Here is a 16,256-nt window from a genome sequence, read left to right as displayed (position 1 = left end):
TCCCCAATACCCCCACTTCCCCCCCAAATCCCCCCCATTTCTCCCCCAATCCCCCCCAAATCACCCCCAAACCCCCCTCAGACCCCCCCAACTCCCCAATCCCCCCAATCCCCCCCAGTCCCCCCATTTCCCGCCGGCCCCCCCAGACTCACAGCGGGGGCAGTCCGGGGGTCCCCAGGGGGGGGCGCTGCCCGGGCTGGGGGTCCCGGGGGGCTCCCCCAAACCGCAGCAGCCCAGCCGCAGCTGCAGCTCCGCCCGCGCCGCCCCGCTCAGCAGCGGCCAGGCCGAGCGCAGCAGCCGCTCCTGGGGGCACGGGCACCCCAAAAACCGTCAGGGGCACCCCAAAAACCGTCAGGGGCACCCCAAAACCGTCAGGGACCCCCAAAACCGTCAGGGGCACCCCAAAAACCGTCAGGGGCACCCCCAAACCGTCAGGGACACCCCCAAACCGTCAGGGACCCCCAAAACCGTCAGGGGCACCCCAAAAACCATCAGGGGCACCCCCAAACCGTCAGGGGCACCCATAGTGATACAGGGCACCCCAACAAACGTCAGGGACACCCCGAAATGGTCAGGGACACCCCAAAAACCGTCAGGGGCACCCCAAAAACCGTCAGGGGCACCCCCAAACCGTCAGGGACCCCCAAACCGTCAGGGGCACCCCTAAACCGTCAGGGACACCCTGAAACCGTCAGGGACCCCCAAACCGTCAGGGGCACCCCAAAAACCGTCAGGGGCACCCCAAAAACCGTCAGGGACCCCCAAACCGTCAGGGGCACCCCAAAAACCGTCAGGGGCACCCCAAAAACCATCAGGGGCACCCCCAAACCGTCAGGGACCCCCAAACCGTCAGGGACACCCCAAAACCGTCAGGGACCCCCAAAACCGTCAGGGGCACCCCAAAAACCATCAGGGGCACCCCCAAACCGTCAGGGGCACCCATAGTGATACAGGGCACCCCGAAACCGTCAGGGGCACCCCCAAACCATCAGGGGCACCCCAAAAACCGTCAGGGGCACCCCAAACCGTCAGGGACACCCCCAAACCGTCAGGGGCACCCCCAAACCGTCAGGGACACCCCGAAACCATCAGGGACCCCCAAACCGTCAGGGACACCCCAAAAACCGTCAGGGGCACCCATAGTGATACAGGGCACCCCGAAACCGTCAGGGGCACCCCCAAACCATCAGGGGCACCCCAAAAACCGTCAGGGGCACCCCAAACCGTCAGGGACCCCCAAAACCGTCAGGGGCACCCTCAAACCGTCAGGGACACCCCAAAACCGTCAGGGGCACCCATAGTGATACAGGGCGCCCCGAAACCGTCAGGGGCACCCCGAAAACCCCAGGGACCCCCACACTGACACAGGGCACCCCGAATCTGTCAGGGACCCCCCACACTGATATAGGGCACCCCCAAACCGTCAGGGGCACCCCCAAACCGTCAGGGGCACCCCAAAACCCGTCAGGGACCCCCATAGTGACACAGGGCACCCCGAAACCGTCAGGGACCCCCCAAAACCCATCAGGGACCCCCACACTGATATAGGATACCCCCAAACTGATACAGGGCACCCCAAAACCGTCAGGGACCCCCCCAAAAATCGTCAGGGACCCCCATACTGATACAGGGCACCCCAAAACCGTCAGGGACCCCCCGAAACCAAACCCGTCAGGGACCCCTACACTGATACAGGGCACCCCGAAAACCATCAGGGATCCCCCAAAACCCGTCAGGGACCCCTACACTGACACAGGGTACCCCAAAACCGTCAGGGACCCCCATACTGATACAGGGCACCCCAAAACCGTCAGGGACCCCTATACTGATAGGAGGCACCCCCACACTGACATAGGGCACCCCAAAACCGTCAGGGACCCCTGGAACACCCCCATCGATACAGGGCACCCCAAAAATGGTCAGGGACCCCCCAGGACCCCCCCAAGACTGCCACAGGGCACCCCAAAAATGTCAGAGCCCCCAGAGCTCCCCCCACTGCCACAGGGCACCCCGAAACCTGTCAGTGCCCCCCAGGGCCCCCCCAAACCCCTCAGTGTCCCCCCAAATCCCTTTGTGCGCCTCCCAGGGCTGGGGGACCCCAAGGATTTTGGGGTGCAGGGGGGGTCCCTGTGCACCCCAGGAATTGGGGGATGGGCTCTGGGGTCCCAGGGAGGTCTCAGGAAGTTGGGGGGGTCCCAGGGGGCTTTTTGGGGGGGCCCAGGAAGTTGGGGGGGTCCCAGGGGTTTTGAGGGTCCCAGGGGGTTCTGGGGGTCCCAGGGGTTTTGGGGGGCCCAGGGAGTTGGGGGGGTCCCAGGGGTTTTGAGGGTCCCAGGGAGTTTTGGGGGGCCTGGGGGATTTTGGGGTGTCCTAAGGGGGGGTTGTCCCAGGGGGTTTTGGGGGTCCCAGGGGGTTTTGGGGGTCCTAAGGGGGGTTCCCAGGGGGTTCTGGGGGTCCCAGGAGGTTTTGGGGGGGCCCAGGAAGTTGGGGGGGCCCAGGGGGTTTTGAGGTCCCAGTGGGTTTTGGGTAACCCGGGGGGTTTTGGGGGGTCCAGGGGTTTTGGGGGTCCCGGGGGGGTCCCATGGGTTTTGAGGCGTCCCAGGGGATTTTGGGGGTTCCCAGGGCATTTCGGGGGCTCCCAGGGGGGGTTGGGGATTTTGGGGTAGGGGTCTTTTGGGGTCGGTAGGGCTCAATGGATTTGGAGGGGTCCTGTGGGATTTGGAGGGGCCCGAGAGGGTCCCAGGGGGTTTTGGGGGGCCCGGGGGGGAATCCCTGGGGGTTCTGGGGTTCCCAGAGGGTTTTGGGGGGCCTGTGAGGTTCTGGGGCTCCCAGGGGGTTTTGGGGGGTCCCAGAGGGTTTTCAGGGATCCCGGGCATTTGGAGGTCCCAGGGGTTTTTGGGGAGCCTGGGGAGGTTTTGGGGGGGTTTGGGAGTCCCAGGAAATTTTGGGGGACCCAAGGGGGGTCCTGGGGGGTTTTAGGGGTCCCGGGGAGTTTAGAGGGCCTGGGGGGTCCCAGGGGTTTTAGGGGTTCCCAGTGGGTTCTGGGGGGGTCCCAGTGGGTTTTGGGTAACCCAGGGGGTTTTGGGGGGTCCAGAGGTTTTGGGGGTCCCGGGGGGGTCCCATGGGGTTTTGAGGCGTCCCAGGGCATTTCGGGGGCTCCCAGGGGGTTTTGGGGTTCCCAATGGATTTGGAGGGGTCCCGTGGGATTTGGAGGGGCCCGGAGGGTCCCAGGGGGTTTGGGGGGTCCTGGGGGTTTTGGGGGTTCCCAGGGGGTTTTGGGGGTCCTAGGGATTTTGGGGGACCCAAGGGGGGTCTCAGGGGTTTTTAGGGGTTCCCAGTGGGTTCTGGGGGTGGTCCCAGAGGGTTTTGGGTAACCCGGGGGGGTTTTGGGGGTTCCCAGGGCATTTCGGGGGCTCCCAGGGTGTTCTGGGGGTCCCGTGGGATTTGGAGGGGCCCGGGAGGGTCCCAGGGTGTTTTGGGGGGGTCCCAGGGTGTTTTGGGGGGTCCCAGGGTGTTTTGGGGGGTCCCAGGGGGTTCTGGGGGGTCCCAGGTGGTTTTGGGGGGTCCCGGGGGTTTTGGGGGTCCCCGCACCCACCTGAGCGTCGCGGCCCAGGGCGAGGCAGGCGCAGGACACGCCGAGCTGGCACAGGAACACCAGGCCCAGGATCAGCACGTACTGGGGGGGGGTCAAGGGGGGCACACACGCACAGAGACCCCCCAAAACCCCCTCGGGATCCCCCCAAAAATCCCCTCGGGATCCCCCCCCAAATCCCCCTGAGCCCCCACAGCCAGACCCCCTGCAGGTTTTGGGGTCCCCGGGTGGGGTTTGAGCCCCCTGAAGGGTCTGAAGGGGGCTGAGCTGGGGGGGGCACAGGGGAGGGGGGTGGGGACATCCAGAGGGTGCTGGGGACACTGCCAGGGGTGCCAGGGACATCCAGAGGGTGCTGGGGACACTGCCAGGGGTGCCAGGGACACCCAGGGGGGCTTGGGGACATCCAGGGGATGCTGGGGACACTGCCAGGGGTGCCAGGGACATCCAGAGGGTGCTGGGGACACTGCCAGGGGTGCCAGGTGCATCCGGAGGGGCACTGGGGACACTGCCAGGGACATCCAGGAGGGCACTGGGGACATCCAGAGGGTGCTGGGGACACTGCCAGGGGTGCCAGGGCCAGCCAGGGGGTCTTGGGGACAATGGCAGGGACATCCAAAGGGGCATCGGGGACACTATCAGGGACATCCAGAGGGGTTTAGGGACACTGCCAGGGGTGCCAGGGACACCCAGGGGGCACTGGGGACATTCAGGGGGTGCTGGGGACATTGCCAGGGGTGCCAGAAACATCCAGAGGGGCACTGGGGACACTGCCAGGGACATCTAGAGGGGCTCAGGGACATTGCCAAGGGTGTCAGGGACACTCAGGGGGCACTGGGGACATCCAAGGGAAGTTGAGGACACTGCCAGGGGTGCCAGGGCCAGCCAAGGGGTCTTGGGGACACTGCCAGGGACACTCAGGAGGGCACTGGGGACATCCAGGGAGGTGCTGGGGACACTGCCAGGGGTGCCAGGGACACCCAGGGGGGGTCAGGGACACTGGCAAGGGTGTCAGGGACACTCGGGGGGCACTGGGGACATCCAAGGGAATTTGGGGACACTGCCAGGGCTGCCAGGGCCAGCCAGGGGGTCTTGGGGACAATGGCAGGGACATCAAAGGGGCATGGGGGACACTATCAGGGACATCCAGAGGGGCTTAGGGACACTGCCAGGGAGCCAGGGGGTCTTCGGGACACTGCCAGGTAAACCCAGGGGGGCACTGGGGACATCCAGGGGGTGTTGGGGACACTGCCAGGGGTGCCAGGGACACCTAGGGGGCACTGGGGACACACAAGGAAATTTGGGGACACTGCCAGGGGTGCCAGGGATATTGAGAGGGTGTTTGGGACATCCAGGGGAAACTGGGGACACTGCCAGGGGAGCCAGGGGGTCTTCGGGACAGTGCCAGGTAAACCCAGGGGAGCACTGGGGACATCCAGGGTGTGTTGGGGACACTGCTAGGGGTGCCAGGGACAGCCAGGGGGTATTTGGGACAGCCAGACGGGCGCTGGGGACACTGTCAGGGGTGCCAGGGACACCCAGGGGGTGCTGGGGACACTGCCAGAGGTGCCAGGGATGTCCAGGGGGGGCACTGGGGACACTGCTAGGGGTGGTAGGGACATCCAGGGGGTGTTTGGGACAGCCAGAGGGGTGTTGGGGACACTGCCAGGGCTGGAGGGCCAGCCAGGGGTGCTGGGTACCAAGGGGGGCTTTGGGCCGAGGGGACAGAGCAGGGCAGGACGTGGTGCCCAAGTGGGCTGGGGGTGCCAGGAGAGTCCCCTGGAGGGGTTGGGGGTGCCAGGAGGGTCCTCGGAGGTTCTCGCCCCTCCAAAGGATACGAAGAAGAGCAGGACCTGGTGGTGCCGCAGGGCCCCGAGCAGCCCCAGCGCCGCGATCAGCAGGAGGAAGACTCCGACGGCGAAGGCTCCTCCGAGCAGGGGGGGGCTGGAACCCCCGGCCAGGCCCCGCGCCCAGCCCGCCACGGCCACCAGCAGCACTCCCACCAGCTGCGGGCACCGGGGGGCACGGGTCAGGGGGCACCGGGTGGGGGTAACCGGGCAGGGGGCACCGGGCGGGGGGCACCGACACCCCCAGAACCCCCCCGAACCGGGACTGCGTCCCCCGAACCAGGACTGTACCCTTGAACCGGGACTGAGCCCCCTCCCGAACTGGGACTGAGCCCCCCCAGCATAACACCCCCTCCAAACCGGGAGTGAGCCCCCCCAGATAGGGACTGTGCCCCCAAACCGGGACCGTGCCCCCAAACCGGGACTGTGCCCCCCTGAACCGGGACTGAACCCCCCCCCAAACCGGGACTGTGCCCCCCAAACCGAGACCGTGCCCCCCAAACCGGGACTGTGCCCCCCAAACCGGGACTGAGCCCCTCAAACAGGGACTGTGCCCCCCAAACCGGGACCGTGCCCCCCAAACCGGGACTGCCCCCCAAACCGGGACTGCCCCCCCCCAGCCCTGCCCAGCCCCCCCTACAGGGGCAGCCCCAGAGCCGCCCCCAGACCGCGGGTCCCAGGAGCCCCCCGGCTTTGGGGACCCCCCAGCACCCCAGAACCCCAAACTGATGGGGATCCCCCGCCCTGCAGACCTCCCAGATCTCCCCAAGGCTGAGGGGTCTCCAATCTCTCCCAGAGCTGAGGGGTCCCCAATGCCCTCAGAGTCCCCTCAGGGCAGAGGGGTCCCCAATCCCCGCCCAGAAGAGCTGAGGGGTCCCCAATCCCCTCACGGCCCCCCCAGAGCTGAGGGGTCCCCACTCCTCCCCCAGACCCGAGGGGTCCCCAAACCCCTCACGGCCCCCCCAGACCCGAGGGGTCCCCAATCCCCCACAGTGCTGAGACGTCCCCAAACCCCTCATAGCCCCCCAGAGCTGAGGGGTCCCCAATCCCCCCCCAGGGCAGAGGGGTCCCCATTCCCCTCAGAGCCCCCCAGAGCTGAGGGATCCCCAATCCCCCCCCAGGGCAGAGGGGTCCTCATTCCCCTCAGAGCCCTCCAGACCCGAGGGGTCCCCAATCCCCCACAGTGCTGAGACGTCCCCAAACCCCTCATAGCCCACCAGAGCTGAGGGGTCCCCAATCCCCCCCCAGGGCAGAGGGGTCCCCATTCCCCTCAGAGCGCCCCAGACTTGAGGGGTCCCCATTCCCCTCACGGCTCCCCCAGAGGGGTCCCCAATTCCCTCAAAGCCTACCCCAGAGGGGTCCCCGATCCCTTCAGAGCCCCCCTAGACCCGAGGGGTCCCCATTCCCCTCACACCCCCCCCCCGCTCACCACATAAACCACGTTGAGGGCGCAGAGCGCGTTGCGCGAACAGGCGAAGCCTCCGCAGACCATGGCGGGCTCGGGGGCTTCGCGGCAGTCCCGGGAGGATGCTGAGGGCCCCGGGGGGTCCCGGGGGTCTCAGGGCTCCCGGGGCTCCCGGGGGTTCCGGGACGTTCCGGGCTCCCCGCGCCGCGGCCCCTTTAAACCGCGGCCCCGCGCCCGGCGCGCCCGCCCGCACTGCGCCTGCGCAGGGGCCCCGCCCCGCCCACCGCGCCCTGTGTCTGCATAGCCCCGCCCTTAGGCCCCGCCCAGTACCCGTGTTTAGGCCCCGCCCCTAGCACCGTATATGGATATAGACACGCCCACATCATAATATGCTTGCTCCTTACTGCGCATGCGCACAGCTCGGCCGAGGCGGGGCGGGGCCTCCCTGGAGGGGGCGGGACGATTTTGGAGTTGCCCCGCCCCCAGAATCTCGCCCCTCCTCCGACCCCCCCTGGCCGCACAAATCCCGGCCCCGCCCAACCCCAGAACCCCCCAGGGACCCCCCCATGGCACCCCAGGACCCCCAGAGCCCCCCAGGATCCCTCCAGGATCCCCCATGGCCCCCCAGGAACCCCCCATGGCACCCCAGGGACCCCTCATGGTCCCCAGAACGCCTCCAGAGCCCCCCAGGAACCCTCCCATGGCACCCCAGGACCCCCCTATTGCACCCCAGGAGCCCCCCAGATTCTCCCAGGAACCCCCCATGGCACCCCAGGGACCCCCAGAGCCCTCCAGGATCCCCCCCATAGCCCCTGGGAGAATCCTGGGGGGCTCTGGGGGGTCCAGGGGGGCTCTGGGGGGTTCCGGGTGGGGCTCTGGGCAATCATGGAGGGTCATGGGGGGATTCTGAAGGACATGGGGGGGATCCTGGGGGGCTATGATGGGGTTCTGGGGGGCCATGTGGGGGTCCAGGGGGGCCCTGGGGGATCCTGGAGGGCCATGGGAGATTCTGGGGGGTCCTGGGGGGCTCTGGAGGATCCTGGGGAACCCCAGCCCCCCCCCGTGTACCCCAAACCCACCGTGCCCCGCCGAGGCCGCGCCCTCCTGGGAAGTCCTTGAGGGGCCACATTTGCTCCCTTATCAACGCCCCAATGATTAATTCATTAATTAATCATTAAACAGCTCCGGGGGGGCGGGGGGGGGGCGCTTTGGGGGTCCCCGCACCCCGGGAGGGCCCAAATTTGGGGGGGGAGGGTCGAGTCCCCACACCTGTCCTTGGGGTCACCAACGGGGGGAACCGGGGGTGCAGCCGGCCCGGGGGGGGGGGGGGGGGGGGGGGGCGGTCGGGGTGGCCCCCCCGGGGTCTGGCGAGGTCATGTCGCGACCTTGGCGCGTTATCGCGACAGCGGAAGGGGCGATAGGGGCGGCTAAAAGCGACAGCGGGCCCGGGGTGGGGGCAGCGATGGCTCCGTGGCTGCTGTGGCTGCTGCTGGTGATCGGTACCGGGCACCGGGACCGGGGGGGCTCCCCCTGAGCCCCGGGAGATACCGGAGCCCCCTCGGGAGGTACCGGAGCCCCGGGCGGTGTCGGACGCGGAGCTCCGGGAGCTCTCGGAGCAGTTGCTCGCCGCGGACTCGAACCGGGCTGGGCCGGGGCAGCTGGAGCTGAACCTGGAGGGCTCGGGCAGGTGGGCACGGGGGGGGGCAGGGCTGGAGGGTGGGGGGCGCTCGGCGCCCTCCGTGTTCCCCTCATCCCCCTCCCCTCTGCCCTTCCCGCTCTCTGTCCCGCCCGGCTCTGTCCTCACCCCTTGATGCCACCTGTGCCCACCCCTGCCTTCCACCCAATCCCAATCCCAATCCCGTCCTACTCCAACCCAACCCCAAACCCAATCCCAAAGCCGATTGCATTCCATCCTAATCCCAGGCCAACCCCATCCCAGCCCTGATGCCAACCCGACCCTGATGCCAATCTCAATGCCATCCCAACCCCAATCAGATTCCATCTTAATCTCATCCCAACCCAATCCCAATCCCACTCTAGTCCCAATCCCACCCCAATCCAATCTCACCCCAGTGCCATCCCATCCTAATCCCAACCCCAATCCAATTCCAATCCCAATCCCAACCCATTCCAATCCCACCCCAATCCCAATCCCAATCCCATCCTAATCCCAATCCCACTCGTCTCAATCCCAATCCCAATCCCAATCCAATCTCACCCCAGTGCCATCCCATCCTAATCCCAACCCCAATCCAATTCCAATCCCAATCCCAACCCATTCCAATCCCGCCCCAATCCCAATCGCATTCCACCCTAATCCCATCCCAACCCTAATTCTATCCCATCCCAACCCCAATCCTGATCCCAACCCCACCCCAACCCCACCCCAACCCCACCCCGATCCCAATCCCATCCTAATCCCAATCCCACTCCAGTCTCAATCCCAATCCCAATGCAATCTCACCCCAGTGCCATCCCATCCCAACCCCAATCCCATCCCGTGGTTTATCCCATCCCGCCCCACTCCCTGTCCCGTGTCCCAGGCTGTTCTCGCGGGTGTCGCCGTCGCTCCTGGCTGTCCCCACGGTCTCGGCGCTGCTGGCCCTGCTGGACAATTACGAGCCTCAGACGGGCCGGGCTGAGGCGGAGCCGCCGGAGGAGCTGCGGGAGCAGCGGCGCTTCCTGGAGGCCGCGCTGGCCACGCCGGTGCTGGCGCTGCTCGAGCGCTTCGTGCTCCACAAAGGTGGGGACACGATGTCCCCGTTACGTCCCCCTGTCCCCATGATGTCCCCACGCTGTTCTCCCTATCCCCACGGCGTCCCCATGACATCCCCGCGGTGTCCCCCTGTCCCCGTGGTGACCCCACGGCGTTCCCTCTATCCCCGCAGTGTCTCCATGGTGATCCCTCTGTCCCCACGATGTCCCCACGCTGTCCCCGTGTCCCCGTGGTGTCCCCATGGTATCTCCACAGTGTCCCCATGGTGTTCCCCCTGTCCCCCCGATGTCCCCATGGTGTTCCCCCTGTCTCCATGGCGTCCCCATAATATCCCCATGGTGTTTCCCCTGTTCCTACAGTGTCCCCATGGTGTCCCCACCGTGTCCCCATGATGTCCCCGCGGTGTTCCCTCTGTCCCCGTGCTGTCCCCACGGTGTCCCCTATCCCCAAGATGTCCCCATGGAGTTCCCCCTAACTCCATGGTGACCCCTTGTCCTCCTGGTGTCCCCACGGTGCTCCCCCTGTCCCTACAGTGTCCCCACAGTGTCCCCATGGTGATGCCCCTGTCTGCACAATGTTCCCACAGTGTCCCCATGATGTCCCCACAGTGTTCCCCCCATCCCCACGGTGTCCCTGCGGGGTCCCCACAGTGCTCCCTCTGTCCCTGCAGTGTCCCCATGGTGATCTCTCTGTCCCCACGACATTCCCACAGTGTCCCCCCATTGTGCCCCTGTCCCTACAGCATCCCCACAGTGTCCCTACAATGTTCCCCTTGTCCCCACGGTCTTCCCACAGTGTCCCCATGGTGTTCCCCCTGCCCCAAAGTGTCCCCATAGTGTCCCTCCTGTCCTCCTGCCCTGTCCTTAGGGCTGGACCCCCCTGTCCACATGGCCCACCCTGTCCCCAGGGCTGTGCCCCATGTCCCCACACTGTCCCCAGGGCTGTACCCCCTGTCCCCACACTGTCCCCACGCTGTCCCCGTGCTGTCCCCAGGGCTGTACCCCTGTCCCCACACTGTCCCCACGCTGTCCCCACGCTGTCCCCAGGGCTGTACCCCTGTCCCCACGCTGTCCCCAGGGCTGTACCCCTGTCCCCACACTGTCCCCACGCTGTCCCCAGGGCTGTACCCCTGTCCCCACACTGTCCCCATGCTGTCCCCACGCTGTCCCCAGGGCTGTACCCCTGTCCCCACACTGTCCCCACGCTGTCCCCACGCTGTCCCCAGGGCTGTACCCCTCGGCCGAGGCGTTCCGGGCCGATCTCCACTCCATGTGGTTCGGGCTCTACTCGCGCTCCAAAGGAAAGGCGCTGGACTCGTCCGGCTTCGAGCACGTCTTCGTGGGTGAGGGGACACTGGGGACACGGGGGGACACGGGGGGACACGGGGGGACATGTGGGGGCACTGGGGAGGGGGGGACACTGTGGGGATGGGAGGGAGCAGGGACAGGGGTTGAACAGGGGGACACCAAGGGAATGGGGGGACACCAAGGGCATGGGGGACACCAAGGGGGTGGGGGGGACACTGAGGGGATGGGGGGGACACCAAGGGCATGGGGGACACCAAGGGCATGGGGGGACACCAAGGGAATGAGGGGGACACCAAGGGCATGGGGGGGACACTGTGGGGATGGGGGGACACCAAGGGCATGGGGGACACCAAGGGGGTGGGGGGGACACTGTGGGATAGAGCTGGGGAGGTTTGGGGGGCAATGCCGGGGGTCGGGGGGGCCCTGAGGGGAACAGCTGTGCTCACCGGCTGTCGGTGTCACCCGTGTCCCCAGGGGAGGTGAAGAAGGACGCGGTGTCTGGGTGTCACAACTGGGTACAGCTGCAGGCGCTGGAGAGCGCGGGGAGGCTGCAGTACCTGGGCTACACCTGGGACGGGCCCGTGAGTGGGGACAGGGGGACAGGGGGGACACAGAGGGGACACAGAGGGGACACAGGGACATGGGGGTGGCTGCAGTACCTGGGCTACACTTGGGACGGGCCCGTGAGTGGGGACAGGGGGGACATGGGGGACACAGAGGGGACACAGAGGGGACACAGGGACATTGGGGAGGCTGCAGTACCTGGGCTGCACCTGGGACGGGCCTGTGAGTGGGGACATGGGGGGACATGGGGACATGGGGGGACACAGGGGGACAGGGGGACATGTGGGCAGCTGGAGTACCTGGGCTACACCTGGGATGGACCCGTGAGGGGACATGGGGGGACATAGGGACATGGGGACATGGGGACATGGGGGAGGCTGCAGTACCTGAGCTACACCTGGAACAGGCCTGTGAGTGGGGACAGGGGACACAGGGACATGGGGACATGAGGACAGGGAGGACATGGGGACATGGGGGACACAAGGACATGGGGATGGCTGGAGTAGCTGAGCTACACCTGAGATGGGCCTGTGAGGGGACAGGGGACATGGGGGACACGGGGGACACGGGGGACAGGGGGACATGGGGACATAGGGAGGGATTCCCTGAGTAAGGGATGGGGACACCACTGGGGGATATGGAGACCCAGGGGACAGGGGGACGCGGGGACAGGGGGACATGGGGACATGGGGATAGGGGGACACGGGATTCATGGGGACACAGGGACAGGGGGACACAGGGGACGTGGGGACACGGGGAGGAATTCCCTGAGCAGGACACAGGGACACAGAGGGGGCACCCACTGCAGCACCCTGGGCTCCCCCTCCTGCCCCATCCCCCTCAGTGTCCCCAGCCAAGCTCTCTGTCCCCAAGGCTGTCCCCAGGGTCGCTGTCACTGTGTCCCCCAGGTCCCACCCTCCACAGTCCCCCCGAACCTCGCCGTCCCCTGGGTTGTCCCCACTGCTTGTCCCCTGGAGCATCCCTGGTGTCCCTGTCCCCAGAGGCCGCACCCGCGGTCCCCCTGAGGCTGTACCCGCGTGTCCCTGTCCCCTCATGGCCTGGGTACCCCCGTGCCCACCCCCGTGCCCCTCCCTGTGCCCCCCTGGCTGCGCTGTGGCTGCGGATGGGCACCCACGGCACCGTGTCCCCCTGTCTGTCCGTCTGTCTGTCTGTGTGTGTGTCTGTCTGTCTGTCTCTGTGTGTGTGTGTGTCTGTGTGTGTGTGTGTGTCTGTGTGTCTGTCCCCGCCGTGTCCCCTTGTCTGTCTGTCTGTGTGTCTGTCTGTGTGTCTGTCTGTCCATCTGTCTGTGTGCGTCTGTGTGTCTGTCTGTCTGTGTGTCTGTCCCCGCCGTGTCCCCTTGTCTGTGTGTCTGTGTGTCTGTGTGTCTGTGTGTCTGTGTGTCTGTCTGTGTGTGTCTGTGTGTGTCTGTGTGTGTGTGTCTGTCTGTCTGTCTGTGTGTCTGTCCCCGCCATGTCCCCTTGTCTGTGTGTCTGTGTCTGTGTGTCTGTGTGTGTGTGTGTCTGTCTGTCTGTCTGTGTGTCTGTCTGTGTGTCTGTCTGTCCATCTGTCTGTGTGCGTCTGTGTGTCTGTCTGTCTGTGTGTCTGTCCCCGCCGTGTCCCCTTGTCTGTGTGTCTGTGTGTGTCTGTGTGTGTGTGTGTCTGTCTGTCTGTGTGTCTGTCCCCGCCGTGTCCCCCTGTCTGTCCATCTGTGTGTGTGTCTGTGTGTCTTTGTGTGTGTGTCTGTGTGTGTGTGTGTGTCTGTCTGTCTGTGTGTCTGTCCCCGCCGTGTCCCCTTGTCTGTGTGTCTGTCTGTGTGTCTGTCCCCGCCGTCTCCCCCTGTCTGTCTGTCTGTGTGTCTGTCTGTCTGTGTGTCTGTGTGTCTGTCTGTGTGTCTGTCCCCGCCGTGTCCCCTTGTCTGTCTGTCTGTCTGTCTGTGTGTGTGTGTCTGTCTGTCTGTCTGTGTGTCTGTCCCCGCTGTGTCCCCTTGTCTGTCTGTCTGTGTGTCTGTCCCCGCCGTCTCCCCCCGTCCGTCCGTCTGTCTGTCCGTCTGTCCCGGCAGTGGGCGGCCTTCCCGGACGTGCTGTCGCTGCGGTTCCGCTGGGACGGGCACCTCAAATCGCGGGGGTCGCTGCTGGTGGGCTCCAGCCCCGAGTTCGACCTGGCGCTGTTCACGCTCTGCTTCCTGGCACGGCCCGACAGCCAGTGAGCGCGGGCACCGCGGGCAGGGGCTGGCACTGCCACAGGGGGCTGGCACCGAGGGGAGGGGGCTGGCACCGAGGGGAGGGGGCTGGCACCGCCCGAGGGTCTGGCACTGAGAGGAGGGGGCTGGCACTGACGGAAGGGGCTGGCACTGCGGGGAGGGGGCTGGCACCGCCCGAGGGTCTGGCACTGAGAGGAGGGGGCTGGCACTGACGGAAGGGGGCTGGCACCGTGGGGAGGGGGCTGGCACCGCGGGCAGAGGGGGCTGGCACCGCCCGAGGGGGCTGGCACCACCCCAGGGGGATGGCACTGATGGGAGGGGGCTGGCACCGAAGGGAGGGGACTGGCACCGAGGGCAGGGGGCTGGCACTACCCCAGGGGTGACCTGGCACCCACCCGGGGGCTGTGGTGCCCACCCGGTGTTTGTGGTATCCAGCCAAGGGCTCTGGTGCCCACCCGGGGGTTTGGTGCCCACCCGGGGGTCCCAGCCCCGGGCTCACCCTCACCTGTGCCCGCAGGTGCCACATCAGCCTGGGGGGCGAGGCCGCCACCATCCAGACCTACAGCTGGGACAAGCAGCGCCTGGTGGCATCGGCGTACCCCCTGACCCCACAGTGAACCCCCCAGGACCCCCTGACCCCACAGTGAACCCCCCAGGACCCCCAATGAACCCCCCAGGACCCCCCTGACTCCCCCATAGACCCCCAGGACCCCTCAATAGACCCCCCCAGGACCCCCAATGAACCCCCCAGACCCCTCAATAAACCCCCCTGACCCCATTCCCGCCTCTGCCTTGGACGCTGTGGGGGATGGGGACACCGGGACCCCCAAAGAGTGCTGGGAACCCCCAGTGGATGCTGGGACCCCACAGTGACCCCTGGGACCCCTTGGGGGTGTTGGGACCCCTCAATGACCATTGGGACCCCACAGTGGATGTTGGGACCCCACAATGAGTGCTGTCACCCCACAATGGCCACTGGGACCCCACAGTGATCCCTTGGACCCCCCAGTGACCCCTGGGACCCCCCAATGGATGTTGGGACCCCCCAGTGACCCCTGGGACCCCCCAATGGATGTTGGGACCCCCCAGTGACCGCTGGGACCCCCCAATGGATGTTGGGACCCCACAGTGACCCCTGGGACCCCCCAATGGATGTTGGGACCCCCCCGTGCCCGCTGTCACCCCCGCAGGCGGTGGCACCGCCCCAGGTCCTGGGGCCCCCTGTGGGCACTGGGGGGGTGGGCAGGAGCCATGGCCGGGGGGGGGACACGGGGACACCCCCGAGGGCCCTGGGTGTGCCTGGGGTGACATCTGGGGACACCTGGAGGGACATCTGGGGGTGGGCTGTGTGTGCACGGGATGGCACACATGTCCTTAGCGTGTCTGTGTGTCACTGCAGTGTCCGTGTGTCACTGCACATGCCCGCGTGTCACTGCAGTGTCCTTAGTGTGTCTGTGTGTCACTTCACATGTCCTTAGCGTGTCCATGTGTCACTGCACGTGTCTGTGTGTTACTGCAGTGTCCTTAGCATGTCCGTGTGTCACTGCACACATCCCCAGTGTGCCCATGTGTCACTGCACACGTCATTAGCATGTCCCTGTGTCACTGCATGTGTCCCCAGCATGTCCGTGTCACTCCACATGTCATTGGCATGTCCGTGTGGCTGCACGTGTCCTTTACGTGTCCATGTGTCACTGCACATGTCCATGTGTGACTGCGCACATCATTGGCATGTCCGTGTGTCACTGCACATGTCCCCAGCCTGTCCGTGTTCCCATACGTGTCCCCAGCGTGTCACTGCTGTGTCTGTGTCACTGCACACGTCCCCAGCGTGTCCGTGTGCCCACATACATCCCCAACATGTCATTGCTGTGTCCGTGTCACCACACACATGTCCCCAGCCTGTTCATGTGCCCATACATGTCTCCGGCATGTCACGGCTGTGTCTGTGTCACCACACCCATGTCCCAGCGCACCTGTGTGTCCACAACGTGTCACTGCACGCATGTCCCCAGTGTGTCACTGCTGTGTCCCTGTCACTGCACACGTGTCCCCAGTGTGCCTGTGTGTCGCTGCACATGTCCCCAGCGTGTCCGTGTGTCCATACACATCCCCAGCGCATCGCTGCTGTGTCCCTGTCACCACACCTGTGTCCCCAGTGTGCCCATACATGTCATGGCCGTATCCGTGTCACCACACACACGTATGTCCCCACATCCCCAGCGTGTGTACACAGCCCCCCGTGGGTGTCCCCGTGTGTCCCCAGGATGTCCCCAGACACGCCGTGGTGTCCTCGGTGTCCCCGCATACACCGTGGTGTCCTCCCTGTCACCGCACCCATGTCCCCAGCATGTCACGGCTGTAACCGTGTCACCACACACACACGCATGTCCCCACATCCCCAGCGTGTGTACACAGCCCCCCGTGGGTGTCCCCTTGAGCCTCCAGGGTGTCCCTGCACACTCCGTGGTGTCCTCAGGGTGTCCCCTCATCTCCCACCCGTGTGTGTGTGTCCCCACGTGTCCCCCCTGTGTGTCACTCGTGTGTGTGTCCCCACGTGTGTGTCCCCTGTGCCTGTCACTGCCGTGCCCGTGTGTGTCCCCAGCATGTCACTGCTGTGTCCCTGTCACT

The 16,256-nt window shown here is 66.1% G+C and overlaps 2 protein-coding genes across 2 annotated transcripts in view; one reads left to right on the top strand and one right to left on the bottom strand.

The window, feature by feature from the left end:
• The window catches only part of LOC134431252 (tetraspanin-31-like), a 7,435-nt gene extending 353 nt beyond the window's left edge, over nucleotides 1-7,082 (bottom strand). Inside the window, exons 1-4 of the mRNA XM_063179236.1 lie at nucleotides 6,863-7,082; nucleotides 5,425-5,592; nucleotides 3,593-3,673; nucleotides 153-303 (exon numbers count right to left, since the gene is read on the bottom strand). Of these exons, the coding sequence (XP_063035306.1) occupies nucleotides 153-303; nucleotides 3,593-3,673; nucleotides 5,425-5,592; nucleotides 6,863-6,925 (463 nt within the window). The 5' untranslated portion in view covers nucleotides 6,926-7,082. The remainder of the gene's footprint in view (nucleotides 1-152; nucleotides 304-3,592; nucleotides 3,674-5,424; nucleotides 5,593-6,862) is intronic.
• Nucleotides 7,083-8,213: 1,131 nt separating this feature from the next.
• Nucleotides 8,214-14,242, top strand: LOC134431251 (uridylate-specific endoribonuclease C-like). Its single transcript, XM_063179235.1, has 7 exons — nucleotides 8,214-8,288; nucleotides 8,338-8,525; nucleotides 9,382-9,581; nucleotides 10,780-10,896; nucleotides 11,336-11,442; nucleotides 13,485-13,627; nucleotides 14,143-14,242. Exons 1-7 carry the CDS (start codon nucleotides 8,214-8,216, stop codon nucleotides 14,240-14,242), a joined length of 930 nt encoding a protein of 309 aa, XP_063035305.1.
• The last annotated feature ends 2,014 nt before the right edge of the window (nucleotides 14,243-16,256 follow it).

This window comes from Melospiza melodia, chromosome 31, assembly GCF_035770615.1.
Source record: "Melospiza melodia melodia isolate bMelMel2 chromosome 31, bMelMel2.pri, whole genome shotgun sequence".
Lineage (NCBI taxonomy): Eukaryota > Metazoa > Chordata > Aves > Passeriformes > Passerellidae > Melospiza > Melospiza melodia.
The sequence above is the reverse complement of the archived record's forward strand: the minus strand, read 5'-3'. Positions and strand labels throughout refer to the sequence as shown.